The sequence below is a fragment of the Chiloscyllium plagiosum genome, unplaced genomic scaffold, assembly GCF_037043375.1.
Source record: "Chiloscyllium plagiosum isolate Xiang-an unplaced genomic scaffold, Cpla_swu_hap1 HiC_scaffold_3, whole genome shotgun sequence".
NCBI lineage: Eukaryota > Metazoa > Chordata > Chondrichthyes > Orectolobiformes > Hemiscylliidae > Chiloscyllium > Chiloscyllium plagiosum.
The window spans coordinates 85,171,632-85,188,077 of NW_028270141.1; the positions used below are offsets into that span (position 1 = coordinate 85,171,632).

A 16,446-nucleotide genomic window follows, 5' to 3' on the forward strand; every position below is an offset into this window, starting at 1 on the left:
GGCTAATAAACCCAGCCAGGTGTTAGATTTGGAGGTAGGTGAGAACTTTGGTGACAGTGATCACAATTTGTTTATGTTGACTTTAACAATGGAAAGGTGTAAGTATGTGCCACAGGGCAAGAGTTATAGCTCGGGGAAAGGCAGTTGTGATGCAATTAGGCAAGATTAGGATGCATAGGATGTGAAAGGAAACTGCAGGGAATGGGCACAATAGAAGTGTGGAGGTTATTCAAAGACCAGCTACTGCAGATTCTTGATAAGTGTGCACCGGTCAGGCAGGGAGGAATTTGTTGAGTGCAGGAGCCGTGGTTTACTAAGGAAGTTGAATCTCTGGTCAAGAGGAAGAAGAAGGCTTATGTTGGGATGAGAAATGATGGCTCAATTAGGGCACTTGAGAGGTACAAGTTAGCCAGAAAGATCGAAAGAGCTAAGAAGAGCCAGGAGGGGACATGAGAAGTCGTTGGTGGATAGGATCAAAGAAAACCGGGAGACTTTCTACATGCATATCAGGAATAAAAGAATGACAAGAGTAAGATTAGCGCCAATCAAGCATAGTGGTGGGAAGTAGTGCGTGGAGTCAGAGGAAATAGAGGAAGAGCTAAATGAAAACTTTGCGTCAGTATTCACAGTAGCAAAAGACAATGTGGTTGGGGAGAAACTGAGATCGAGGCTACTAGACTAGATGGGATTGAGAGTCAAGATTAGAGTGGTGCTGGAAAAGCACAGCAGGTCAGGCAGCATCCGACCTGATGAAGGGCTCCTGCCTGAAACGTCAATTTTCCTGCTCCTTGGATGCTGCCTGACCTGCTGTGCTTTTCCAGCACCACTCTATTCTTAACTCTGATCTCTAGCATCTGCAGTCCTCACTCTTGCCCAGATGGGACTGAGGTTCACAAGGAGGAGGTGTTAGCAATTCTGGAAAGTGTAAAAATAGCTAAGTTCTCCTGGGCTGGATGGGATTTATCCTAGGATTCTCTGGGAAGCCACAGAGTAGATTGCCAAGCCTTTGACTTTGATCTTTATGTCATCATTTTCTACAGGAATAGTGCCAGAAGACTGGAGGATAATAAATGTTGTTCCCTTGTTCAAGAAGGAGAGTAGAGACAACCTTGGAAATTATAGACCTGTGAGCCTTACTTCGGTTGTGGGTACAGTGTTAGAAAGGGTTAGAAGAGATAAGATTTATAATCATCGAGGGAGAAATAAGTTGATTAGGGATGGTCAATACGGTTTTGTGAAGGGTAGGGCATGCCTCCCAAACCTTAGAGTTCTTTGAGAAGGTGACCAAATAGAAGGTGGATGGGGGTAAAACGGTTGATGTGTATATGGATTTCACTAAGGCGTTTGATAAGGTTCCCATAATAGACTACTACACAAAGAATGGAGGCATGGGATCGAAGGTGATTTAGTGATTTGGATCAGCAATTTGCTAGCTGAAAGAAGACAAAGGGTGGTGTTTGATGGAAAATATACATCCTGGAGTTCAGTTATTTTTGGGCTACCACAAGGATTTATTTACTTATGCTTGGTGCTTTGCAAGCAGGGTTCTCCCTCTGAGGGGTTCAAGGGTCTCTGAAAGTGGATATGGCTAAGTATCTTATTAAATGGTGCACCTGGAACATTAAGGGAAGTCATTCGCCTGTTAAAAGGAAAAAAGTGCTTTCTAGCCTTAAGAGGAAAAGGGTTGATATCACTTTGTTGTAGGAAACCCATCTTGATGATGAGGAACACCTAAAATTACAACAGGGGGGTTATGACCGGTATTCTTTCCATCATTTACTACTAAAAGTAGGGGAGTGGTGGTACTTATCCAGAAAAATCTTCCATTCACATTATTAGAGCAGGTGAAAGATGAGAAGGGACGGTTTGTGATACTTAAAGCCCTGATACATGGGGAGGAATATGGCATTTTAAATGTCTACTGTCCTTCGGCACATCCCCTCAAATCTTTGATTAGTGCTTTCTCTAAGTTGAGTGCTTTTGGAACACGGCACATTATTATAGGGGGGGGGGGGGGGGGGGGGGGGGGGATTTTAATTGTCTTTTGGATCCGACAGTGGACAGGATGCCTTGTGGGTCCCCAACTATTTTTTCACAGGCCAAGCAGGGAGCTGACTTCACCTTTTTTTCAAACCCACATAAATGTCACATGAGGATTGACCTCTTTCTGGCTCCGTCGGCTCTTCTGGATTCGATTATGGGTTGGAAAATTGGGAATATAGCTATCTCTGATCACGCGGCAGTATATTTGGAGGTTAAGGCCAAGAGTGAAGGGCTAAGTTTGCGGCACTGGCATTTGGACCCTTTTCTCCATAAGGATTCCAAATTTGTGGAACACTTTTTGAAGGAGTTTCAGGAATTCTTGACTATCAACTCAGGCACGGCTAATAGTCCGTCTCTGCTATGGGAGACTGCTAAAGCCTTTGCTAGGGGATTAGCTATTTCGTATTTGGCTAGCTGGTAACGACAGAAGGAGGATCAACAGCATCTGCTTGAGATGCGGTTGAAAGCCACGGAGGCAGCACATTTTGCGTGGCCTTCGGTGACTAAGCTGTAGTGGATCACGCCCCTCCGGGCTGCCTTGAGTTCAATACTGAAACAAAATGCAAAGAAAGAACTTGCTTTTGCTAGACAAAGGCTGTTCGAATATGGGGATAGGCCAGGGAAGTATTTAGCGTAGCTGACTAGGAAAAAGCGTGCTCCCCAATCCATTACTGCAATCAGAGACAGTGTTGGGTCCTTACATACGATGCTAAAAAGTTTAGTGAGGCTTTTTGGAGCTTTTACTCTGAATTGTATCGGTCTGAAGGTTGCGAGTACAGGAGGGCTAAAATGGAGACCTTTTTTAAGAACTTGGACCCCCCCCAGGGGTAACCTTGGAACAGGCCTCTCTCCTTAATGACCCTTTGTCAGTTCAGGAAATACCGGGAAGCAGCTAGGCAACTTCAGAGTGGGAAAGTGCCTGGCCCTGATTGTCTCCCGGGTGAGTTTTATAAGGAGTTTATAGGGATTCTGTCAGGGCCGATGTTGGAGATGTACAATCACTCTTATATGCGTGAATGCCTACCACCATCTTTGAGAGAAGCTAATATTTCCTTAATTCTTAAGAAAGGGAAGGTTCCTGAGGATTGTGCCTCATACAGGCCCATCTCTCTATTAAATTCAGATTTCAAGATTCTGTCTAAGATCCTGGCGCTGAGATTGGAAAGGGTGTTGCCCCGTTTTATTAAAGAGGACCAGACAGACTTTATAAGGGGTCGTAGGTCCTCTAATATTAGAAGGTTGCTGAATGTGGTCCAAGTCTGTCAGCAACGATCAATTCAGGGGTTGGTGATTTCCTTAGATGCAGAGAAAACATTTGACCGGGTGGAATGGCCTTATCCTTTGTATGTCTTAGAACAGTTAGGGTTGGGTGGAGTCTTTGCTAGGTGGGTGAAGGTTTTATATCGCCACCCTCTGGCTGCGGTCATCATCAACGGGGTGAAGTCTGGGAATTTTAGGATTGGTAGGAGTAGCTGGCAAGGCTGCCCCCTCTCACCGTTGTTGTTTACGTTGGTGATAGAGCCGCTGGCAGAGGCCATTCGTCAGAACGTCCACATAACCGCTCCGGAAGTGGGATCGAGAGAGCACAAGATTACATTGTATGCGGATGATGTCCTTCTGTTTTTATCGAACCTGATGACCTCCGTACCCCATTTGATACAATGTATCAATTCATTTGGGGCTATTTCAGGATATAAGATTAACTTTGCAAAATTGGAGGCTATGCCTTTGGGGAACCTTAAGGGTGTGCCAGAAGTTGAAGGTGGCTCTAAGTTCCCTTTTAAGTGGTCACGGTCAGGATTCCGATACCTAGGCATTTTTATTACCCCCAAGTTTGATCTGTTATTTCGGGCTAATTTTGCTCACTTGCTCAACAATATTAGGCAAGATCTCCATAGATGGGAGGCTCTTCCAATTTCATGGCTGGGCCGAATATATCTCATTAAGATGAATATTCTTCCTCGTTTGCTTTATCCCATGCGTATGCTCCCTATAATGTTTCCCAGGTCAACACTGAGGAAGCTTTGGGGTGGTTTGGTTCCTTTGTCTGGCATCATGGGGGGCCCCTCATCAAACTTACTAAATTGCAGTTGCCTCAAGGAGAGGGAGGAATTGATTTCCCAGACATCAGGAAGTATCAATTGAGTTTCCTGCTGTCCTTTGTCTGCAATTGGGCAGGTAACGATCCAAACTCAATATGGCTGGATATCGAGGTTTCCCAAGCAAAGTGCCCTCTTATTAACCTGTTGTTCATGGATAAGATGAGGACAGTTATGGACCACTGCCGGAACTCCATTGTCATTAGTACAGTCAAGGCATGGAGGGCGATGCATCAGAATGAGGGTTGTTTATCCAAGACCTCACCACTTACACCTATAGTTGGCATGCCAGGGTTCCGACCAGGGATGATGGACTCAGGGTTCAAACTATAGGCAGCGAGAGGAATTTCTAGTTTGGGAGACTTGTTTGAGGGGGAGGTTATGATGTCTTTTGAGCAACTGAGCTGCAAATACAGATTACCCAGCAGAGATCCTTTCCGTTTTTCTCAGGTTAGGGATTTCATCCAGAAGAAGACTACGCTTCTCACTAAGCCCTATAAGCCTGATACAGGGAGGTTGTTGCTACGTTCCACAAGCACCCTTTCAGTTAGTGCCCTCTATCACCTGCTGGATGGCAGAGCCTGGCAGGATATTAACTGGTTAATTGAGGCCTGGGAGCAAGAGCTAGGAGTGGAAATCTCTTCTGAAACATGAGAGAACATATCGGCGAATACTGGAAAGATCTCAGTCTGTAACAGGACATGCGCTACGCAGTTAAAAGTCCTGCTCAGGGCTCATCTAGCACCAGACCGTCTGGCGAAGTTTAAAAAAGGGGCATCTTCAGTGTGCCCCAAATGTAAAATAAGTGTAGGTACTCTTACCCGTTGCTTCTGGACATGCCACAGGCCCCGTGTTTATTGGAGCGCTGTGGCGGGAGAGATAGGGAGGGTATTGAGGACTGAAGTCAAAGTAGACCCAATTTCTCTTCTCTTAGGTCTACCGAATTTACTATCTTTAGACAGACATGGGAAGAAACTATTTAATATTCTTGCATACTGTGCACGGAAGAATATTCTGATGAACTGTGTGTCTGAGAACCCACCGGGCTTGCTGGGATGGCAGAAATTAATTATGGAGCACATTCCCTTGGACTTTTTTACAAACATGGTGCACCACACAACAGACAGTTTTTATAAGACATGGCAGCTCTACTTGAGTAATATGGATATAGATTTGTCAGTTATCTTAACTAGAGTGTTTGTTTAACTAGGATGGTTAGATTTGCCAAGCCCTGGGCTCTGGAGAGAGTCTCCTGAGTTAATATGGGTATATACACAATGCTCCCGTTCCTTTGTTTGGGAGCTTTGCGCCGAGCATAGCTGTTCTGTATTTTGTGGGGTTTTTTTTTGCTTTTCTTTTTTTTTGGTGTTGCTTTGCACAGTGTTAGGGTTTGTTTTGTATTATAGGGTAGGTTAGTAGTTAGTAGACAGTGGTTGTATTCTAACTTGTGTTTTTTTTCTTTTTGTTATACTGATATATGTTATTGATTGTGTTTTTCAATAATTTTATACGTTTGTAAAGTTAAAAAAATTTGCAAATAAAAAAAAACTTCAGTTCTTTGTTGAGAAATGGATGCACTTGCAGACATATCATCTTTGGAATTGATTGCAAAACTGAAACCTTGCCTGCTCCCATTGTTTCTGAGGTGTAACTTGAACGCATATCCTCTGATTTAGAATAACACGTTTGAGAGATTTGTTATTACCTTTCGTTCCCGCCAGAAATCCTGTGCCCAGCCATTGACTCAATCTGGCTGTCTCTTGCGACAGTCTGTAGTTAAACTGGACTTTGATCTTCTGATCACATACCTTCTCTCACACCATTATTACATAAACGTGTTCAGTATCTATCTCAGCTCAGATTCCAGAAAGCCTGATCTATGAGTTATTTAGGTTTAGATTTGACAATGTCAGCTGTGTCCTGTTCAACCTTGCACCTTTCACGTGCCTGAAACTTGAGATCATCCAATACGCTGCTACCCTCATTTGACCCCTTGCAAATTTTGTTTCCTGTGGTTCATAATCTATGTTGGCTTCCAAACATAAACTTTAAAATTTCTATCCTCTTTTTAAATTTTCAGTCTTCACCTTTCCCTATCTGTGTATCCTGCAGTCCAACAAGCCCTTGGTGAGATCTTTACTCTCCAGTTTCAGATGTTTCTGGATCACTGTATTGCTGCATCGTTGGCAGCTAAATTTTTGTTGGTCCAGGCTTTAAACTCTGGAGTTCCCTTCCATACCTCTCTACCTCACTGCTTGGAACTCCTCTGTGAAGTTCCTCCAACGATCCACTTTTTTTTGGTCAGGATTTGCAGACCCACACTAATACCCCACTTATGCAAACTGGTGTCAACTGTGCCTAATAATTTTTCTGTAAGGCATCTTCCAAAATGTGTTCTTTGTTTTCAGAGTCCTATCTAAATGTAAGCTGTTGCTTTAGTATGAGCACGTTAAGAGGCCCAGCTATATTGACAATGCCAGTTTCATTCGTTCTTGCAACAAAGTTGGAGGCAGAGAGTGTTTGTTAGCTATGGTAGTTTTCACTGAAATCCCATTTATCTGTACACAAAGCTGTAGCCGGGTCACAGATTTACCTTTTGATTTCTGCTTTGGTTAAAAGTATTAGTGAGGTTGGAGCAGAGCAATCACTCTTAATAAATTATAGACAGTCATTTCTGGAATAAAGAAATATGAATTGATGTGGGTCTATTTGAAGGTCAAAAGCCTTGTAATTTTGATGTTATAAATTAAATAGTAAACAATATTTAATGTGAAGCAATATTCTTTTCATGTATTTCGCGTTCAATCAATCAGAACTAGCATTGCGAGGTCCCAGGATCCAGTGCAGATATTAAATAGTGTTATTGATCACCCCCTCACCCCATCCCCAAAAAGGTCATGTCGGCACTGAATTAGATACTTTGCAATAGAGCTATCTTCCTGATCAATGTGAATGTGAGGTCACCTTATGAATTTAACCACGGACACAGGATTTGTAAGAACACTCAGTGTAGACTGAAATTTGTAACACTCACCATTTATTTAACTGCACAGTAACAAAAATGCACTTGTGATACTGCATTATTTGAGAAACCCGCTATGTCACAGATCAATTTCATATAGAAGTATTTTGTGATTTACGATAATATCATTTATGTGACTGTAGACATGTTTTTTGGAGAATACATACATTATCAATGTCACTTAGATTGATTTAGCATTAATATGGTGCTTTTTACAAATGAAAAGCAAAGTAATGTAATTTACTATTGAAATGCAGAGAACAATGGGATTCAACTGATCTTGACACAAGGGATGTTATTAAACTTTGATGAAGTTGAATTTTAAAAAATGCAATTGAACATGACTGGATTTAATTAAATCAGATTAAGATTAGTTGCCAGTGCTGAGCACCTGTGAAACTGTAAATGTCAAGTACAAATATATTTTTTTGGACCAATATTTTCTACACAAAGAGGGACAGCCAAATTTTAATTTGATACTATAACAACAGAGTTTCTTTAAAAATAGAATATCAGGGTAACTTTATGAAACATCTCATGAGAGGACTAATTACATCTCTGTTGCTTGGGTATATGTCAAAAACCCGAAGGACCTTGTTTTGAGTAAATGACATTTTGCAGATGATGACGATACAGCAGTTGACTGGGCAGAACTGTATGTTTCTTAATGTAACAATAGCTACCCTTCTATTCAACAGTTGTCCTTTCTTTTAGCTTGCTCCATTAACTAAATTTTGTTAACGTCACTTGGAATAGAACATGGATCATGTAGTCAAGTCCATGTTTCAAGCTGGTGCATATCATGAATGGACAATTAGAAACCCTGAGAATACTGAATACATGAGGTCAGAAGAATATAAGCCATTAGACTCTTCTGTAGGTAACTGTACATAGATTTGGTCATTCTCATGTAGGTATAATGTAACACTACCTGAGACCTGATCAATGTAACCTTCTGTATAGTCATCATATGAGTACATCACAGCCTCATCATTTTTGTATAATCCGACCCAAACATTTGCTCCCTTAACTTGTATTTGATAATTAAATTGATAGATGCCAGATATTTCACATGTGAAAATACCGGTTGATGGATCGTAGTTATTATTTGAATTGGTCAGTATTTTGTCAAATGCTATTGCTTGTCCAGCTGGGTAATACGAATGGGAAAGAATGGCTGTAAAAGCTGGATATGGACTGAGTAACCCAGCTGAGGGTTCTCCTGATTTGATGTAGCCGCTATAATCATATTTGCCTGGGGACATGATCACTTCTGCTGGTGGGCCTGGTGGTCCAGGAAGGCCTGGTTGGCCTGGAGGTCCAGGTGGACCTTTCAGCCCTGGTGCACCTGGTGAGCCACTTGCCATTTTCCCATAGAAATTTCCAGGAGGACCTGGTGGACCTGGAGGGCCTGGATCTCCCTTTTCCCCTGAAAACCCTTGAGAACCTTGAGAACCAGGTGGACCTCTTGGACCAGGTGGTCCTGCACTTCCTCTTGATCCGGCTTCACCAGGATAACCTGGTGGTCCTTGAGGACCTGGAGGCCCAGGACTTCCTGATTTACCTGGTCCGCCAGGACCTCCCATGCTACCTTTTGCACCAACTGGTCCTTGTGGACCTGGTCTACCTGGTAGTCCTGGAGCTCCTGATTTACCTGGGGCACCACCAGGGCCTGTTTCACCTTTTGGCCCTGGGTATCCACGGGCGCCAGCAGGGCCTGATTCCCCCTTCTCTCCTGGTGCACCGTTAGCTCCTGGTGAGCCCCTGGCACCTTGTGGTCCAGGTGAACCTACTGGCCCAACAGCTCCACGCTGTCCAGGTGCCCCAGTTGGTCCTGCCTCTCCTTTTTCTCCTGGATAACCAACAGGACCCACAGAACCAGGCTCTCCTTTGTGTCCGGGTATACCGGGTTTTCCGAAACCTGGCAGTCCAGCTGCACCTGGTAAACCTTGTGGACCAGGATTACCTTTGTTTCCGGGAGCTCCAGGTACCCCGGGTTCACCTGACGCTCCTGGTTTTCCATGTCCTGGAAGACCGGGATTTCCAGGTGGTCCTTTTGGGCCTGGGGCACCTGCATATCCTGGTGCACCTGGAGGGCCCATTGCACCTTTCTCACCTGGTTGACCCGGACGACCAGGTGCTCCAGCACTTCCTAATCCTACTGGTCCAGGTGATCCTGGAGGCCCTTGTGGTCCTGTTGCCCCTCTGCTCCCGGGACGCCCAGGAAATCCAACTCCCTTTTCCCCTTTTGCTCCAGGAAGACCCATATGCCCTGGCATTCCTTTTTCTCCAGGTCTGCCTGGTGCCCCTGGAGCACCTGGTAGTCCTTGTGGACCTGGTTTACCAACAGCAGCCAGCCCTGCTGGCCCGGGATATCCTGGTGCTCCTGGATTGCCTTTAGATCCGGGCATCCCTTGTGGTCCTCTATCGCCTTTTGGTCCTGGAGCTCCTGTTTCACCTGACTTTCCTGGTGCGCCTGGCATTCCTGGTTTTCCCATTCCTGGCAATCCTGGAGCTCCTGGCATTCCAGGCTTGCCTGGGGCACCTGGCATTCCAACGCCTGTTTTCCCAGGAGGTCCTGGTGGGCCCCGTGGTCCAGGAGGACCTTGCAGGCCCTGTTCTGCTCCTACATCTACAGTTCAAAAATGAAGCATAGTTTAGATTCAGCCTTTTTGAATTGTTTCATTTTTTAAAATTTGATGGTATTCGTTGAAGATTTTGAAAATAATCTTACTTTAGAAATTATCATGAAAATTAGGTAATTGCAAATTTGAAAACTCCAGCTCAATGATACCATCTCATTAAAAACTTTGAATTTAGCTTTCACATTTGTCTTGTTGCTGAAGCGGTTTCAGATGCTCTACCTGTTAATATGTACAAAGTTTGCATGTTGCTCACCTCTGCTTTCATCATTGTCTTCATATCCCTCATCTTCAGAGTTCTGAGAATCATATGCTTTTACATTGTAATCTGTTTTTTTCAGAAAGAAAATGATGAATAAATGCAGCAATTTGAAAAGCTTGACTTTTTTTGAACAAAGGACCCTGCACTTATCTGGAATCCTTCACACCCTAGGATATCACAAAGTGTTTCACAGTGGACTGAATTACCTTTAAAGGAAATAAGCTTTTGTTACTTTGTAGGGACACGTAGTAACTAATTAGTGCAATGCTAATCAGTGAATCTGTTCATGTTTGAGTATTAATGTTAGCCATGACAATAGAAAAACTCTGCTTATCTTCAAAAAGTGCTGTACAATTGTTCATACCTGCCTGATAGGTATACAGGAGGTTAGTTTGATGTCTCATGAAATCAGTCCCTCAGGATTATAGTAAAATGTTCGCTTAGGTTTGTATTCAATTTCTATACAGAGTTGGATCGGCAGTCACCGGGTGAAATTTATCCGCAAAATAATATGTGCAAGCTCAACTCTGTTTTGGTTTGTGAAATAAGTGTTGCATAAACTATATTCAAGTAAGAAAATAAAACCCAAAAAAAAGCTAACCACTATTATGATAATTCAGTAATCGTATGCTGTGATTCAGATGACATGATATATGACAAGGAACAGGTGCAGGCCACTGGATTCATTGAGCCTACTCTGCAGTTTACAGAGATCATGCCTGATCTGACTGTGGCCTTAACTCCATTTTCCTTCTCGTGTCTCTAATCAATTAACATTGCTGTTAACAAAAATAATCTGTCTCATTCAGCACTGAATAAGGTAACACACATTGCAAAGATTACATGCTTGATTTACTGTCTGTACAGAATTAGCTAACATTAGTCTGTGTAATGTTGAGTGCACTGCAAGTTAACTGTTCCTCAATTAAAAAGAAAAATAGCCCAGGGTTCCTAATTCCAATTGCTCAACTCTGGGAAAACAGGAAAAAAAGAACGATGCAGCAAAGATAGCATAACCTCGGCATAAAATTAGAATGTAACATAATATTGTAATTCTTCACATTGTGGACAGAGCATTATGCAGGAGTGATTCTGGTAGCTCATGTTGACCTGTGCCTCTGATGTCATTCATTAATGTATCAATTATGTAGAAGGTTTATTCTTGAAGCAGTCATTAACTGTTACTTTGGCATTCTTACCAGATGGTAATTTTGAATAATCTTCTAACTTCTAATCTTCACCTCCCTAAGTCACTAACATAATGACCATAAATGCAAGATAGAAAGAACTCTGATTCACTTGGATCTTTCGAGACCCTCAGTGTCTGAAAATGCTTCAAAACCAATGGTTAGTTTTGAAGTACAATTGCTGCTACGTTGGAAATATGGCAATCAGTTTGCACAAGAGTAAATGACCAATTAAACTGTTTTTGATGGAGCTATTTTGGTTGAGGAATAAATATTGACCTGGACAGCAGAAAGAATTCCAATGCAAGCATTCAAATAATGGCTGCAAAAAAAAATGTAACTCCCACCTGAGAGAGCAGACCCGATCTGAAACCCAATAACTCTGACAGTTCAGAGTGCCCTCAGTGCTTAATTTTCAACTGATTTAGTGACCCGGATTTTGTGATTTGCGGGCAAGTAGACTTCTCCCGAATGTTCTCCTTGACAGAAATGCAAAGGAAAAATAAACCTGTGGGTTCAGCTTTGTTGGATAACTTAAAGGGGCAACAGAACACTTTAAGTCCCTTTAATGTTTTCAGACATGTTGGCTTATGTTCAATAAAAACTCCCTATTTAAGTACAAAAGGAATTAATCCAAAATACATTATAAACGGAAGAAGTTGATAGGCTGAAATTTGCTGTAAGTACAGCAGTTGGTTATCAAGTTCTATAGTTGTTTTCAATATATTTGTGAGAAAGTCATTCCAAGGTTTTGGCTGTCACTTAGTTATCAGTATTGTCAGAGTGTAAATAGAGTCATACAGCACAGAAACTGAGCCTTCAGTCCAACTCGTCTATGCTGAACAAGAAAATAGACTCTCCATCTGATATCTTAGTCACATTTCCTATTTTCAGCACCTTTTCTGTGGCTGTAACACTATCTTCCGTACTCTGTTCTATTGCCCTGATGTACTTATGTAAGGTATGATTTGTCTGGTTAGCACTCATACAGTACTTCTCAGTGTCTTGGTACATGTGACAATAATAAATCAACTTTACCAATTTATATAAATGACTTGGGTACAGGGACTGAAGGTATATAGCAAGAGGATACAGGAGGCTATGAAAGGATTAAGATAGGTTAAGTGAGTGGACAAAGATCTTTTACATAATGTGTGACATTGGAAATGTGCAATTGTCTGTTTTGGTAACGATTTTTTTTAAGAATCAAGATTAAATGATAAGAGATTGCAAAGCTGTAAGAGGCAGTGATTTGGGTGTCCTCATTTAAGTATGCAAGTACAGCAAAACCTTTTACTGCAAGGGGAATTGATTGCAAACGTAAGCTGGTTTTACTTGAACTTTACAGGGCATTCGTGTGACCATATCTGAGTACTGTGTACAGTATTGGTCTCCTTATCTCAAGAAATATATAAGTGTATTGGAAGCAGTTCAGGGAAGGTTCCCAAGACTTAATAGGTAAAAACAATGACTGCAGATGCTGGAAACCAGATTCTGGAATAGAGTGGTGCTGGAAAAGCACAGCAGTTCAGGCAGCATCCGAGGAGCAGTAAAGTTGACGTTTCAGGTATTCCTGATGAAGGGCTTTTGCCCGAAACGTCGATTTTACTGCTTGGATGCTGCCTGAACAGCTGTGCTTTTCCAGCACCACTCTACTCTAGAACCCCAAGACTTAATGTCTGGAATGGACCATGTTTCTTATGAGAAAAGGTTGAACAGGCTCGTGTTTGCTGGAGTTGAGAAGAGTAAGAAGCAACTCGATTGAAATGTACAAGTTCATAGGATGGATGTGCAGAGGATGTCATGAGAGAATGTCCTGTCGTCCATTTAAGACAATGAGGAGAAATATTTTCACTCAATGCCTGTAAGTTTTTGGAATGCTCTTACTGAAAAGGCAGTAAATGCAAAATCTTTGAATATTTTAAGGCAAAGGTGGATTGACTCTTGATATACAAGGGGGTAACAAAGATTATTGGAGGGGTAGGTAGGAATATGGAGTAATTCAGTCAGCCATTATGGACAGGCTTGAGGGGCTGAGTGGCCACCTCCTAATTCATATGTTTCCATTTAAGGTATAAATCTTAAGTTTTTGGTAAGTAAGTGGTTCATCCATCACCTAACTCAGCACAAGGCCTGAACTATTTTCACTTTTGGTCTTAATCAGAATTCAGTTGGCAAGTCGCTTGTCAGTGCGAGCTGAGGGCTCACTGAACTAGGGCAAAGGAAATTCAGTGGCAGTATGTATTAGTGAACCAGTGTTGCAGGAAAGGGTGATGGTAGGCAGGCTCCATACTGCTTTTGGTGGACAGGTTGGAAGAAACTAAAAGACCCCAAGGGTCCAGTGTTGGCATCCTTGCTTTCCTTTGGATTGCGAAATCAAGACCTGGATTTGTCTTCATGAATATTGCTATCACTGTCATCAACATGGAAATAATGGGCAGAATTTCATGCCCTTCTGGTGGAAAGTTTGAAGGGGGAGGTGTTTATAATCAGGTGTGAATAGACCACTATGTTCAATTAAATTAGAATGGGAGAGCTTGTAGATGATGTAATTGAGATTCTTCAGTTGACAATTACTGCCTACTTAATGGCTTTAACTCACCACCACTGGTAATTGTACCTGTGATGTGCTTCTGGTTGGGAGCATTATTGGCAGCAACTATCACTTTCACTAGTACTCACATACAACACAGAACCCTTAGTCTCTGATTAGCCTAATTTCTGGGAAAGCTCTGATGTCCAGTCAAGTAACTGACAGGCTCTTAATTCTGGTGGGGATTCCCCATTCAAGGAAACTCAGGATTCCACAAATTCTTCAGCTGGCAGGCAGGACTTCTATTGCCAGAATTACATTCTGACCACTGTCTGTAATTAACTGTGAATAAAACTATAAGTGACCTGAGGAAGACATAGGTTAGTAAATTGGATAGATAACTGTCAAAGAATTGTAGAGTGATCTATTTTGAGAAGAACAAGTACATACTGAAGACTGTGAAACTTGAAATATGAAATATTCTTAGGGCATTTGATAGTGTGGATGACAAGAGGATATTTACCTCATACCATAGATGAGAACTGGGGATGCAGCTTAGAAGTAAGGAGTCTCCCATTTAAAATGGTGATAAAGATTTTTATTCTTAGAGCATTTATTTCAACTGTTCATTTTTACAATAATACTTACAAGGGAATGTAGAAGAAGCAAGAAGCTATTTGACCCATAACATTTGTGTTACTCCTTTGCCTGTAGAATAGTGCATTTAGCAGAGCCACGTAAATATTGATAGGCAACATTTAACTGCACTTGTTTGTGTTAAATTATTTTAATCTGGACTAACTTCTGTGAACAGTTTGTTTATTTACACAGGGGTTAATTCCATTTAAGTCTCAAAATTTAGTTTTAAATTCTAGAAATTCAGTTTTATCCTAGTTGCACTCTGACAATATTAAGTTTAAATTAATTCCTTGAGTATCAGAATACAAACTATGGTTAAAAAAAATGAAAAAACTGCGGGTGCTGTAAATCAGAAACAAAAACCGATTGCTGGAAAAGCACAGCAGGTCTGGCAGCATCTAAGGAGACAAAACAGATTTAACATTTTGGGTCAAGTGACCCACCCTGCGAACTATGGCACCTTGATTCAAGCGTTCTTTAAAATAGAATAAACGGAGAGGTCATAGCATGCAAACCCATTACAAAGAGAATAAACATATTCAAAAATGCCTTTAGTGATGCCAGAGTAGCTTAAAAACAGTTCACATTAATATCCTTTGTAAGAATATGCTGTGACCAGTTTTCACAAAGCAAGCTACAATAAACAGCAGTGAGAAAAATGGTCAGATGGCATGTTTTAGTGGTGCTGGTTGACTGATAAATATTGGATAAAGTACAAAGACACCTTTCTGCTCTTCAAATACTCCAAATAAATTATCCATTAATTTCAGAAGGCAGACAGGTGAATGCCTTATCTAAAAGTAAGCACTTTTAACCACTCGCTAATTGTTCAGCACTGAAATAAAGCACATTTAAATAATGCACTCAAACTCTGGAGTGAGGCTTCTGACTAATATATGGCAGTAGACATTTTGGTCACATGACTTGTATTGGTGGAAATTTATTTCACATAAAATATAGCTGCATTTAAAGTTATTTAGATATATTCATTGGCCATTGAGGATAAATACATTGTAAACTTATTGTAAATACATTGTAAGCTTACTCCAGAAAAGGAAACTTCACTGAATGTCCACAATTCTTTGCCCTCATTTTAATACTTGCAACTTTATCAGGGCATAAATGAAAACAGGCAACTTCCATGAAAGGACTTGACAGAGATTTCTCGAAAGGTTAAACGCGATCATCCCCAGAAGTGTACTTTCCTTGAAAGGTTTTATTCTTTTAAGTGAATATCTTTATTAGTACTTCCTATGTGATAGTTCTGCCCTCTACATGTTGCCAAGTCAACAACAGATGCAGGATTATGCCAACTACCTTTGCAATAAGAAGCATGCTGAGTTTCAAGCTCTAGATGATTGTTTGGAGTAAAAAAAAAACATTGTTGCAGTATTGATAAATGTGATAACTGTAACCCAAGCTTTTAATTAACCTGTACTAGTTGTATAGCCATTTTGATGGGTAAATGTGCATTATTCGTGCTCTTGGAATGTCTACAAGATGAATAGGATTATTTTTTGCTCATATTGTAGACGTTTTCCAATTCCTGTTTTAACATCTTGTGTACTGCATGTTAACCACTATTTTTCATACAGCTTTTATTATTTTCTTTAAAGGTTTTACCAAAAAAAAGCTTTCAGTATTTTCTTTAAGTGTTCAATTAGCTCAGGTGGCTGGTTTGTGGTGAGGTTCTGTTCCCACACAAAAGGTGGCTGAGGTTACTGTGAAGATCTCTATTTCTCAACCTTGTCCTTTTCCTAAGGCATGGTAACCCTCAGATTAAACCACTGCCAGTCTTGTCCCTCTATTGAGAGATCAGTCTGTAGTTCTATATGGCATTTTCACTTTTTTTTCCCTTTAACTGCCTTGACAAGAATTGATCAGTTCCTTTGTATATTTTTAAATAGATACAAACATAATCTGAAAATTCTTCAAATTAATTAAATGCTTAACCTTCAAAGATGTAATCAAAATTATATTAGTTTCAAATGTTTCTGAATACTTCATAATTACGGTTCA

At 41.2% G+C, this 16,446-nt stretch overlaps 2 protein-coding genes across 8 annotated transcripts in view; one reads left to right on the forward strand and one right to left on the reverse strand.

The window, feature by feature from the left end:
• nt5dc1 (5'-nucleotidase domain containing 1) overlaps positions 1-16,446 on the forward strand; it is a 568,470-nt gene that overhangs the window by 144,598 nt on the left and 407,426 nt on the right. The gene's annotated exons all lie outside the window — the stretch shown is intronic.
• The window catches only part of LOC122548586 (uncharacterized), a 56,674-nt gene that overhangs the window by 39,578 nt on the left and 650 nt on the right, over positions 1-16,446 (reverse strand). Inside the window, exons 2-3 of the mRNA XM_087975790.1 lie at positions 10,063-10,134; positions 7,969-9,796 (exon numbers count right to left, since the gene is read on the reverse strand). Of these exons, the coding sequence (XP_087831916.1) occupies positions 7,969-9,796; positions 10,063-10,134 (1,900 nt within the window). The remainder of the gene's footprint in view (positions 1-7,968; positions 9,797-10,062; positions 10,135-16,446) is intronic.